Source organism: Scomber scombrus, chromosome 19, assembly GCF_963691925.1.
Source record: "Scomber scombrus chromosome 19, fScoSco1.1, whole genome shotgun sequence".
NCBI lineage: Eukaryota > Metazoa > Chordata > Actinopteri > Scombriformes > Scombridae > Scomber > Scomber scombrus.
Window position 1 is genome coordinate 16,989,740 of NC_084988.1, and position 14,053 is coordinate 17,003,792.

At 41.4% G+C, this 14,053-nt stretch overlaps 1 protein-coding gene across 1 annotated transcript; it reads right to left on the reverse strand.

Moving 5' to 3' along the window:
• Positions 1-5,981: 5,981 nt before the first annotated feature.
• actc1b (actin alpha cardiac muscle 1b) lies at positions 5,982-8,002 on the reverse strand. The gene is made up of 7 exons (XM_062439974.1): positions 7,874-8,002; positions 7,564-7,674; positions 7,390-7,474; positions 6,891-7,052; positions 6,606-6,797; positions 6,315-6,496; positions 5,982-6,221 (listed from the first exon to the last, which is right to left on the reverse strand). The coding sequence occupies exons 1-7, from the start codon at positions 7,994-7,996 to the stop codon at positions 6,078-6,080; spliced, it is 999 nt and encodes a 332-aa protein (XP_062295958.1). The 5' UTR covers positions 7,997-8,002; the 3' UTR covers positions 5,982-6,077.
• Between the last annotated feature and the right edge of the window lie 6,051 nt (positions 8,003-14,053).

Sequence of the window (14,053 nt, forward strand, 5' to 3'; positions counted from 1 at the left end):
AAAAAGAAAAACCGCAGTATATAAAGCCAAAAGTAAAAAGACTGATAAAAATCAATATTTAATTTTAGATGTAAGAGTGTAAATAATCATGAGAGAAAAAGATCTTAAATGTAACTATAATTTAATTTAATCATAATTACGGCACCTCTTTGACACACTGTAAAGGAAGTCGAAAAAGTGACGCAGGACGTTAAGGTTTCTGTCTGGCAGTACACAAGACAGCAGCATGGTGGCAGAGGTCCTCTCCTCCTCAGTGGGGAGCTGCTGGGCCTTGAGGAAGGCCTCCTGCAGCTCTGTGGGTAGCATTGGTTCTGGCAGGTCCCTAAAGAACTGCTTCACTAGTCCAGCTACATCACAGGGAAGTGCAGCTGACAGGCACTCCTCACCCACATCCAGCTTTGCCTGGTCAGACAAAACACAGCTCTGTTGTGTTAGACAATTCCCAGGGTCAAGATCTCTGAGTGAAAGCAAAGTCAGCTTCAGCCATCACTTACCCTGAGCGCTTTCAGACGAACGACAGAGCCAGATTTTCTGAAGAGGCCCTCCGTGTCAACATGTGCAAGCAATTTCATACATGCGTCAACCAGAAATCTAGAAAAGGCAGTGAAACGTCAGCTGATAATGTACAAAAACAAGAAACAACATCCCAAATGTAATCATAAGTACACATGAATGAGCATGTTGACTTGCCTTGGCACGCTCCCGCATTCCATATTATAGTACGGTAAGTTCTCCAAAGGAACGCCGAAGACCTTAGCCTGGGGGGACAATCAAACAATAAAAAAAATAAGGTTTTTTTTCACAAATTAAATCAGCTGTCAAGTCCGTAATAACCTATCAGCAGAATCACAGCCTTCATATATTTGCCAAAGTTTTGGATGCACTGGTTTTTTTTTATCATATTGATTTAAATAACTTGAGTCAGAGAATGGCTTCTTACAGCCACACACTGCACAAGTTTCAATTTCTCTTGATCAGCCAGTTTGATGGCTGCCAAACATTCTTATGTTTGAGACAAATGAAGTTAACCTCAACAGTTTCTCTTATCATCTTGAATATGTTAGAATTTCGTCATTTCAGTACTTGATTCTTCAGTCATGTTTGAGCTGACGTTTGTGGTATTTGAGGTCATGACCAAATATAGAGAAGTTGAATGTGTGTCCTGTGAGCCAATTACAAAACACAAAAGTTACTTTCAAATTCACTTCCACTAGGTTCAGTTAGGTTACTTTACAGATGTTATTGTGCTCCTGAAAAGTCCACACTGGCAAAATGTCCAACAACAACAACACAGCAACTTTCTATCCACGATTTATGAGAAAACTTTGGCCTTTTTGTGTCTTGTTGGACTTGGCTTTCAACTGCTGGTAAAGAAGTTTATGGTGTGGATAATTACAGGAACGGCCAAACAAAGCATCTGCAGTGACTGACATGGGCGACAACAGCTAGCGAACAAATGGCTCTCAAAAGTGGGGGTATGCTTTCAGTAGTATGCAAATTACATTCAATTGCTTAAACAATAGTATGTCCATGGGTGATACTTGCTGATTCGTGTTCATCCATAACAGATTGTACAGAAGTCCACAATTTCAGTCATTGTAAATTAAATAACTCAAACTAGACATTGTTATCTGATCGTTTTTAACTTACCGAATTGCTGGATGTTGACTTGCAGCTGGCTCCTTTGTTTTTGTTCCAGTTCTTTGTCTTGATTCCGTACGCTGTTCGGAGCTGTTGCACAGCCACCAAACGCATCACATTTCTCTCCATATTTTTTTTTAACCTCGTTAAGTTACTTTAAAATAAACGCTGCGATAAGTCGAACGGCCTAGAGCTAATGTTAGTAAACGGACACTTTCTAACTTGTTCACTTTCTCGACGCGTCTGTCGTTAACTCATCCTCACGTATATTTTAACGACACACAAAATGCGTTTATCAAGCACAAAGCTACTCAGCTCCAAGGAGTGTTTAACCGTCCTGACCGAGCTAACGTTACACACGGAGAGCCTTTCTAATAACGAGCCTCATGCTTCTGTAGCAATGCAGTTAGCTAGCCAGCGTTAGCCAACAAGCCTCGCTCAAAAACAAAACTGTCACACAACTTAAAATTACCGTTCAACTCTTCTCAGACAGTTAACTGTTTGAATTACGCCGGCTTTAATTACATAATTAGCTAGCTAACTGCATTGTGCTAGCGGTTGTCTCCTCCGGTCGGTTGCGAAGTTGTTTCCGCAGAGCATTCAAACAGCGGCGGTCTGCTAAACTCTGCACTGTGATTGGCTGGAAACGGTTCGAATTACATTCACCGGGGGCGTGTGTTGTATCGCCCAAGGCAGCCAACTGAGAAGACTCATACAGTCTATGCTCTGACTGGCAACTGCAACCTGCAGACTCCCCAACATTGAGGGGTCTCCGTTCACAAGTTCATGCATTAATACCATAGACTGTATGTAAAATACTTGTTAACACATACATATCGATTAAATTGGAAATGTAGAGTTGATCATGTGAATTGGCTGCACATGAAGTAACCATAGGAAGTAACAAGTCATTTTGTCCGTTGTTGAATTTTTCAGTGTCATAACTTTGTTGAAATAAAACCCATTTACCTGTAGTACCCTGACTTTTCCTTAATATGTGAATATTTTATTTTAACATTGCTATTTTATTACAATAAAACACATAGGAGGTCTGAGTATTTATGTCCATAGGCAATTGACTGCTATGCATTATTATTTTTCCTATTGTGCGTCCTTAAAGGTGCAATATGTAATATATTTATTTTACAAACTCATAAAATGACCATGATCTATCATCAAACATTAAGGAAACATGTTGATATAGTGGCTGCTCCCACTATAGCCTGCAGCCCCCCCTTAAAATGATCAACAAGGACCGAAATACTTGTTTGTGGTTGACCTGAATGAACCTGCCCACTGTACTGCACCTGGGGCCTGTTTTCAGAAAGCAGGTTTAGTGAAAACTCTGAGTTTGAAAGCTCAGAGTTGGTCAACCTAGACTTAAGGTTTTAACTCAGAGTTAGTTAAACCTGCTTCCTGAACAAGGCCCCTGGTAAGCTTATCAGGTTCTACTTGTAGAAAATGTTTTAAATATGAATACAGCAGCTCAAATATGCTGCCAAGAACAGAGAATAACTCATTCTGAATGATTAATTTGAATTCACTTTTATGGAAACACTTATGATCCAGTAATCACCATGTTTTATAAGTGGTAATTTTACTCATCATCACAATAGTCCATACAATATACAGCTGCAGTTACATACCACAATTGTACCATATATAATTCAAAATGTAATCTAGTTTTTTTATATTTTTCTTGTATCTTTAAAGTTTTAATTAGATTTGATTGTTATAAAAATAACATACTAGGAATTAATATGTAAATGACGTCCCCTTATGTGGTGCTTTTCTAGTCTTCTGACTACTCAAAGTGCTTTTACACTACAAGTCACATTCACCCACTGATGGCAGGGGCTGCCACACTGGGTGCCAACCTACTCATCAGGGGGGAACTAACATTAATACGTTGCTGGCACAGCCATCGGGAGCCATTTGGGGTTAAGTATCTTGCCCAAGGACACGTTGACATGCAAACTGGAGGAGCCAATGATCTCTCCCTAACCAAACCAGAATAGATTAAATGCCCTTACCTGGATCCTGAGACTGCCAAACAACTGTGAAACCACTGCTAATGTAGTGGTCAGTGTGAAACCAGAAATACAGATAATTGTGGGAGCTGTAGAGTTCTTCTGGGTTATTTTGGCCACAGTGTTTTCCAATCATGTAGGCTGAGGTGCTGTCCCTATCAAAATCTGAAGGAAGTCAAAGTTGCAGTTGGTGCTGCTCTCCAGGTGAAAGAAAGGGAAAGTAATGTGCAGGATCTAAAGAAAAAAAATAGAATTTAACATAAATTTGTCATTCTGTTCCTTTTGAAATATATTCATATCGGTATCGGCGATATGAAAACTTTGTACAGAACATGTAATACAGAAATTGATGCTTGGGGTGATTTAGATATGGTGTCGTTACGTAGTTTGTCCAGCAGAGCGTGCTTCGACTTCATTGTTCACAATACTATCCTTTAGCATGGAGGGGTGGTTTCTGTTAGACCAAATTAGCATTTGAGTGGTGTTTTGTTTTAGACCGGCGTACTGCATTTGATGTACAATACAGTTGCACTTTCATCTCTTCAAGGGAAAAAGCACAAAGCTGCATGTGTACCTATGATCTGTACATTTTATATATCTTGTGATGGCTAAAAGCCCATATTTGATTAATTTTATCAGGTATTTATCTCAGCATTCCATGCACTCTTCACTTATTTGCACTGTTTGTATTCTGTTTACAGTTCCCAGTTTAACCTCTGTACTCATTCCTTGTGTATGTTTCAGAAAATTGCTGTATTGTAATTCTGTGTATTTTGCCCTGAAAGCCACTAAACCAGAGTGAAGTCTTTGCATGTGTAAACATACTTGGCCAATACAGATGATTCTAATTACGATAAAAAGCTCATTAATTCTCTGATTCTGAACTTATAGCACAGTTGTGTGTAAATATGTTACGGACCCCCTAACATACATGCTCGCAGAGAGGGCATAACATATTTAAAAGGATGCTCAGACACAGAGTTCTTAATGAAACAAAAGTTCATTTAAATCAAACAGTGGAACGCAAAAACAAAGTATCAACAAAAAGAGGATGGAGATCCCATAAACAAAAGAAGGGGAAATCACTGGGCCAGCCACACAGTGGGCCGTCGCACCCAGCTATTCCCTCTAAACGATCAAAAAGGACTGTGTCTGTGTGTGTGATATGACATTAAATGTAAAACAAATTAAGTGGCATGCAGGTGGTTGAGAGGTTAAGAGCGCATGCCGCAGACCCTGGTTCGAGTCCCGGCCGGTGGACCCTTGCTGCATGTCAAACCCCCCCCTCTCCCCTGTGGTTTCCTGTCTCTCTACTGTCAATAAAGGTGTCTATGCCGGAAAACAATCTTTAAAAAAAACAAAAACAAATTAAGGAATTTGGCTTTAGAAAACACTGTCTGAGACTGAAAACAGTAAAAGACCAATCATAATGCATACCATGGCCAAGAGATGAATGTGTTGCAACACTTCCTACTGTGAAGCAATTGGTAAATAAAAATAAAATGTCCTGTGTCATTTTCTCGGTCCTGGCTTAAAGAAAGCTATTTCAACCTCAGTCTAATTTGTGGCAAGAGCCATTTTCGAGCCCCTCACTGTTCATATTATTAATAGCTGTAACAACTTTATCTATCTTTATCTTTAATGGTTGTGGTCTTTGGCACCTTGAAAAAATTGAAGTGTTTGTTAAATTTTTCGAGCTTAACTTATGTCTTCAACCACTATGTGAAAGTCCTTTCGCTGTTTCTGCAAACTCTTGGTCATCCTTTAAGATATGTATTGTGTGTAATGCAAAGTCATATTTTCTTGACACGCAGGCTCTTTGATGTACGCACCTTTTGCTGTCATAGTCTAGTATGCTTAATGACATTGCCACTCATTATGCTGTGCATTTGCATTGCTGTAAGCATGGTACCCCCACAGGAAGTTTTGAAAACTGACAATATCTACAGACTACCAGCATCTATTCTTTGGCACAGTGGCTTCAGTTTAGAATGAAGTAATAATTTTGTGTTGAATATTTATCAGCTGTGCAAAGTATTGTATGTTTTACAGTGATGTTACTTCTGAAGTTAGCATTTTTAGGTTGATTGTGACAGCTGTTTCACTGTGCATGTCTGAAACCAAATGATAATCACGTATCTCCTCTTTAATTTTTTGTTCTGGATTTTACCCAAGAAAGTTTTCCTAGATTATAAAGTTTCCTCTTGGAGCAGGTCCTTGCATTATCACTTTTAGGTACAGCACAAATACCTCACCTTTGACTGATCATGTTGCAAATTTTCTTTAATGACACAGTACAACAGATACTCTCACAAGGGCTTATCTTTATTACAACAGAACATAAACATATATATACAGGAGACAATAACGTACAAATGCATGGACGAAAGGAGGTTGGTTGTGTGTTTAGAAGCATTTCCTGTGGACAATGGAGGGGCCGGCCTCATCGTATTCCTGCTTGCTGATCCACATCTGCTGAAAGGTGGACAGAGAAGCCAGGATGGAGCCACCGATCCAGACGGAGTACTTTCTCTCAGGTGGGGCAATGATCTACATGGGGAATAAACACAATTTAAGTTTTATTGAGTGTTCAGTCACTTTGTTAGTCAACCTGACAATTAAAATGCTTTGGAGTTCTCTCACCTTGATCTTCATGGTGCTTGGGGCCAGAGCTGTAATCTCTTTCTGCATACGGTCAGCAATACCAGGGTACATGGTGGTACCACCAGACAGCACATTGTTGGCATAAAGGTCCTTACGGATGTCAATGTCACATTTCATGATGCTGTTGTAGGCGGTCTCATGGATACCAGCAGACTCCATACCTGGTAGGGGACAAGCACAAAAGATGATTTTTGTAACAGAGACAAAATACTGCATGTCTTACATCCTCCAAAAAACAAATGCAACCAATAAGTGATGAGCATGACTCACCAATGAAAGAGGGCTGGAACAGGGTCTCTGGGCAACGGAAACGCTCATTACCAATGGTGATGACCTGACCGTCGGGCAGCTCATAGCTCTTTTCCAGGGAGGAGGAGGAGGCAGCGGTGGCCATCTCATTCTCAAAGTCAAGAGCCACATAGCACAGCTTTTCCTTGATGTCACGCACAATCTCACGTTCAGCTAAGAAGCGGAAAGTTCAAGTATTATTAAACAACGCATGTCCACCTCTCATATACAAATTGAACTAATTAACCATGATGATGGAAGATTTACCAGTTGTGACGAAAGAGTAGCCACGCTCAGTCAGGATCTTCATCAGGTAGTCGGTCAGGTCACGACCAGCCAGATCCAGACGCATGATGGCATGTGGCAGAGCATAACCCTCATAGATGGGCACATTGTGGGTCACACCATCACCAGAGTCCAGCACGATACCTTTAGCAAACAGAAAAGACCCATAGTAAATCAGTACATGCCTGTGAAGGTGAGTATTGGCAGCCAAATAAAGGTCTGCCCTCTTCAAGTATGTACATTATGAACTATATAATGCTGCTAACATCATGAGGCACACACCCTGCCCAAGAGGGATTAACACCTCTCTTTAACAAGACAAGAATTCTTAGAGATGACAGACACCCTCGGAGTGTGAATATACAACACTCATACTTCTGTTTCATAGATAAATACTGGATCTGTACAATGTAAGGTAGGTCACTGCATAAGTGTCCACAGACTAAATTGAGTACATGTGACAAATCTGCATTGTACTAACCAGTGGTACGGCCAGAAGCGTACAGGGACAGCACAGCCTGGATGGCCACATACATGGCGGGAACGTTGAAGGTCTCAAACATGATCTGCAAGAAAAAGCAAGCAGAATGTCAAAGATTTGTCTTAAACTAAGAATAAACAAAACCACTGAGGGAGAGTAGTGACTATAAAGTACCTGGGTCATCTTCTCCCTGTTGGCTTTGGGGTTCAGGGGGGCTTCAGTGAGCAGGGTGGGGTGCTCCTCAGGGGCCACACGCAGCTCATTGTAAAAGGTGTGGTGCCAGATCTAAGAGGGGAAAAAGAACAGCTGATGTTACAGCTGAGACAACTCTTGGCTGAATAAACAACAACCAGGTCTTCTAAATAAAGCACAGATTCTAAAAACAGGCAGCTCTTTTATGATTGTGTCAAGCCTGTTAATTCTCAAAGATGTGGTAGTTCAGCTGCCATGAATGTTGTAAATAAGTCTCGCTGTCAACACACACCTTCTCCATATCATCCCAGTTGGTGATGATGCCATGCTCAATGGGATACTTCAGGGTCAGGATACCCCTCTTGCTCTGAGCCTCATCACCTACGTAGCTGTCCTTCTGACCCATACCCACCATCACACCCTGAGAGAGGAAGCACGAGAGGAACATAAGACATTGGTAGAAAATAATCTTAATTTTTACCTCTTATCACACAGGATAATGTTTTTTGGCACTGGTGGTGGACATATGAAAGCGCACCTGGTGGCGGGGCCTTCCAACAATGGAAGGGAAGACAGCACGGGGAGCGTCATCTCCGGCAAATCCAGCCTTGACCAAGCCAGAGCCATTGTCGCACACAAGGGCGGTAGTCTCATCGTCGTCACACATGATTAGGCTTTACTGGGGTGGTCTGAAATGTGTGGGAGTGGCAGCATGGAAGCACAAGGAAGAAACAAGGCTTAGGCTGGGTGTTAGCAGCAGCTGTCTAAACTGCCAGTCAAAGGATGCATAGCATGAAGGCCTACTATAATTGAACAATCACAAACACTTTATCACTGGAGAGGCTGATGATGTGATGAAATGACTAGACCTGCTTTATCTAGAAAGTCTGTGACATAATAAATCAATCACTCGTATGATTAGTATATGTAGCTATGAGCAGTCTTCCAGTGGGACTTTAAAGACCTGCTAGCACTATCTCATATCTGTTCTTTAGTTATTATCTCTTGCAAACACCAATACAACCCACCTCAATGGGTGCTATCTAGAGGGCTAATTAGACATGCGTTTGGATGCTATTTTGGACCTAACTTTGTTGTACAACTACTGATACCATATCTCAACTGTTATGATTGTTCCTACAACATCAGAGCTGCTGAGGTAGCACCAAAAAGGGGCATAACAGAGGGACCTGTGATCTATTTTTAGCTCTGCACCCCAACTGTGCTTAACAGGGTGAAACAAGTGACACTTCTATCTGATCTCCTGCTATTTCAGGTCTGTAAGCACCAGTCTCAGAGCTAGCACCCATCTGTCACCACACTGTGACAATTTTGTTTCACTACATGGGTCCATGGCTCAACTTCCTATTAACTTCATTCATTGGGCCATAAGTACATTTGGCAAACTTGATCACAACTTCTGTACACTATTCTGACAGTCCATTACAGTTATACAACCGAGATATTCAGTACCGGTCTAAAGTTTGGATACACCTTCCCATTCACTTGAATGAATGAGAGCATATAGTTCTATCTTTTCCTTCCCACATCACTGAATGTATTCATCACATCTCATAATCTAATGACAGTGTTAATTTTAGCATCCCATGGTAATCCATCAAGCAAAACCACTTTTCACTGTTCTTAACTTATAATGAAGACCAATACTTAGCTCAAGTTATATCACCCATGTATTGCTCCAAGTATCACCTGCTCTAAGTTCAACTACTGGACTTCATGAAGCTAAAAACACAAATGACACAAATTTCCTGAATCAAACAAGCTGTGAAATGTACTCACCAAGGTGCACTTGTAGACGGATGCTTCCACTGGGACAAAGGCTGAGGGAGAGGAGAGCCCCTTAAATAGGATCCACACTAGGTCTGGGGACCAGGGGCGGGGCTAAGAGTTCACACAAGTCCAAATAAGAACTGCCAGCTAAACTCAACAGGCTAGAGGAAAGTGTGTTTTACATAGAAGGATGAGACTGCTTTACAATGAAATCATTTGACTTTAAATGAAATGTTGGTAGAGAATAAAAAGTTCATAAAGATAAACATGATGGAGTACTTTTGGATGGTCTGAACAGAAAAGGAAGGAGGGGGCCCTTATCAAATCAAGCACCTGTCTCCATTCTGATTATTTATTGTATTATTTAATTCACTAATATAACATATATATTAACATCATTTCTGAAACTAACATGAGGAGTAATCTGCATTTTAAAGATGTATGTATATTTTTTGAAACTTATGAAATATCTAACTTCAGCATACTTGCATGTGTTCATTTATTTACAGTCATGGAAATATATATATATCAAAAACCAACAATTAGTTTGAATATCAATTACTGTTTCTTAAAACACTGTATTTTCAACTATTCTGATCCATAATGTGCTACTTTACAGCAAGTAGGGACACACCTCTCATATTCCTCAACTACACTCACAGCCAGCCATTATGATGGCCCACCCAAGACAGCTTCACCGGTGTCTTGTTAAGGAGATGAAAACATTGTATATGTCTGTGAACCACGCTGCTGGTATGTGAGCTGAGCCTCCTCAACGTGTGGAACAGCTGATGGTATTACCAGCCGGGCTCTGTCTCTGATCTGGCTGTCTGAGTGGCCTGTCAGTGTCAGTGCTTCGTCCTGATTGGCCCAGCTGTCTCCTTGTAGGGTTATGGTGAGCAATGCAGTCATTCATGAGCAGCTACTGGGGTTACTGAGCCACTGGCTTTCAAAGAGGAGCTCCATATTTGTGCCACCCACTTTACTGTATATTTTCCTTGATGTACACTGTACCTTAAGAGGTTATACACTCATGTAAGCAGGAACATTTGACTTATTATTCATTTACAAAACATTCTTTCCCAAAGCAAATATCATATATGGTCAGAACTCAGGGAATATCATTCGTGAAGATTTTGTGCTTGGCCCATAAAGGAAATATTTTGATTCAGGAGTCGAGTATGGAAGAATGATGTAAAACGGCACTTGTGTGAGGTTATGTCACAGCTGGAGGTATGTGAGTGCATTCTTCTGCTCCAGCCCCTCTAGATAGAGCCTCTTATTTATAGCTCTATTTCCTCTCTATCTCCACAGATAGGAGCTGGATGCAGCTGCAGCATCGCATAGCTATTTGCATGACAAAGAAAACTTTAATAGATTGGATTAGTTTTGATTCATGGGAAAAAGAGGTGTGATTCATTATCAAGTGTTTCTGCCAAGCAACAGTGAGAAATAGTGTTCACTTTTAAATTCTGAAGATTTCTAGATTTAAAAAAGTAATAAAGGATAAGGATGATGTCGTCCACACTCCAAGGCGACAGACAGGCCTTCATGGCGACAGCATCCAGAGTCACCCCCAGAAAGATTGTACTCTGTGAGGGAACCAGGCAGCTCTTTGAGAAATTCACTCTGAGACCCAGGTGGGCCACATGTGAGAAGAGAAGTAGCACAAACAAGCCAGTCATCCAGATATGGCAGGATATTCATGCCCCGCAACTGCAGGGGTGAGAGGGCTACTGTCACACACCTGGTGAACACCCGTGGAGAAAGGGAGAGGCTGAATGGGAGCACCCTGAACTGAAAATGACAGCCTTGAAAGGCAAACCGCAGAAATTGTCTGTGGTGTGGTGCTATGGGTACATGAAAGTAGGCATCCTTCAGGTCTATTGACGTAAACCACTCCCCTCTGGCAACAGTACGCAGAACCTCTGCAGTGCTGAGCATGGGGAACCTCAAGACCTTCAGGAACCTGTTGAGTCCCCTCAAATCGAGGATAGGGCGGAGTCTGCCGTCTTTCTTTTCGACAAGAAAGTAAGTCGAATAGAACCCCCCGGGTGGTGACAGGGGATCTACTGGCTCGATGGCACCCTTGTCCAGGAGGGTGGACAACCACTGGTTGAGGGCATGAGATTTTGCTGGGTCACGTATGATGGTCATCTTGACCCGGCCAAAGGCTGGGGGCCGGCCTCGGAACTGAAGTTTGTACCCTTGGGTTAAGGTGGAAATCACCCAAGGGTCCGTGGTGGAATCAGCTGAGCTGCTGCTGGGAAAAATTGCCGGACTCAGCGCCTGGTCCCCCAGCCTCTAGAGGCCCTGGGGGGGCAACAGGCAGCATCCAAGGTCTGAGGTTGTCTAGAGGGCAGTCGCTCAGGGGCCCGAAAGCCCTGAGTCACTCATTGAGCAGGCTGTTGAACCGGCCACTGAGACATAAGGTTACCCCTGGGGAAAGACTGTGGATGAGAGCGGCGCTGGGGGGCAGCTGAAGAACTCCTAGACCTGCTGGGAGGAGGCACACTCCTGTGAAGCCCAGAGAGCTGCTGTCGAGTCTGTCTGGCTTGGACCATGCGCTCAAGCGCCTCTAGAGCAGCTGACTCTAACATCTCGCCAGGTTCCACTGTTATTACATTCATACTTCAGTAATCTTGGTTTGACAATGTTCAATTTAAAACCACATTCAAATACAAAATTGAGTATCTACAGAACTTCAACACACAAACCTCTTTAATGAATAACTTCCACTTAATGTCACATTTTTGTTAGGGAAGGACATGCCTGAAGGACACTATTGTGCCTATCATGCACATCACTTGTTTAACTAGACAGCTTGTAAATTTGTAACCTTTAATATTTTCATGAATGCAAGATTTGACTTTAATGTGTTAAGCTGTGTAAATTTGTGTAATGGTTATTATTTTTGTTATATAAAATGGATCAGACTAAATACACTGTAGGGCAAAAGCAGTTTCCTATGTTAACTGGAAATACAGTGGCGGTCTAAACTTTCAACTAAATATAATAGTTAATAGTTATAAATGAAAATATTAAAATTTACCAAATTTTGCATAGTTCTTTGCAGAAAGTAAAAAGTGAAAAGCTGGTTTTGTTTGAAAATGTAATATTTAAGATGCATTTTTTCCAACATTCATGGAGAAACTATACTTCTAATGTGTGAAACAAAGTATTATCTGCACACTGAATAGTTTTAAGTCCCCTTGGAGGTATCGTTTATTTACAGTGTTACGATCTCTGAGAAGGCCTTGTGGGTATTGCACAGGCATTGTGAGGCTTATATAGTCAGGCTGAGAGGATGACTTCATCCCAGTTTAAGGATTATACCATCATCATTTGTACTTTTTGTGAACACCCCCCCCCCCCCCCCCCAAACATATCAGAGACACATTATTATTCCAAGCAGGGTGATTTTATGTCTTAAAACATGTCTGGAGGAGATCTTTAAATTAAAACTGTATTATTCATAGTAAAACAATCTTGAAAGCAAAATGAGAAGGAATCCAATCCCATTTGTGTTTATATTTAAGGCAGACCTTCCAGAAAAGAAAAATGTATATCTACGTGCTCAGTTCTAGTAGAAACAGCATTCACTAAAACAAATTTCATTATCATTAATTACACTGAGGCATTTTTTTTTACCACTTCCAGAGAAGTTACAAAGAATTATCAACAGAAATGCATCACAGTACAATCAATCAAAACTGGATTACAGGCCATACTGCTAAGTGTTTGATAAATGTGCATGACAACAGTAACCTAAATATACTCATAAATCATCAGCAGTTCAACAGCTTCAGACCAGTTTTCTTTGGCCCAATCAGGTAAACGTGCAGAATATACAAAATCTGGTCTGTGAGGGCCCCAGGCTGAGGACCTGTAAATGGGATAATTGATGATGGGGAAGCCCAGGTACTGATCAGGTCCCAGGACACTCTGATCTGGTGTGTGCAGTCAGTAAGGGGTTAACAGTGGACCGTGCTGGATTTTCCATTAAAAATAAGCCTGCAGAAGATGGTTCAGCACTCCTGTCTCTTCCAGTCAACTCATGAGAGAATACTTTTAAAGTAAATGACCAAGGTTGGTTCTTCACAGATCAGCTCACCCTCTATAAACTCCCCTTCCACTCTGCATACATACTCCTTTCCAAGCTGTGATAAATGTATATGACTTTTGGAGTTCTCTATCGTATTGCAAACAGTATGGAACAAATTAAACTATAGCCCCAGAATAATTTTGAATCCTGAATATATCTGTCTGTTTCTAACTGGTCAAGTTTCTTTGACATTTCCAGTGTTGTGGCAAACAGCAGCACTCCAGAGCTGAGTCTGTCCAGTCTGTGCACTGTGTGTAGCTCAGAGACGCCCCACTCTCTATCCAGGATGAAATCACTGTGTTGTGGCGGAAGCGGCCGCAAGGGTGGACTGGAATGGAGGCGGGCTTGTTAACCACAAGCACATCACTATCATCCACCAAAACCTCCAGAGGTCTGCCGACAACAGGTGGCGACAATATTCCTCATATGATCATTCATTATTCTGTGGAGAGTTATGAAACAAACAGAATAACATGAAAACTTTTGCCAGTCTTAAACTCCTCAAGTAGTACTTAACACTAATGTGTTACAATTGAATTGAATACATTTGAGCATACAGTACACTTGAATCAATGC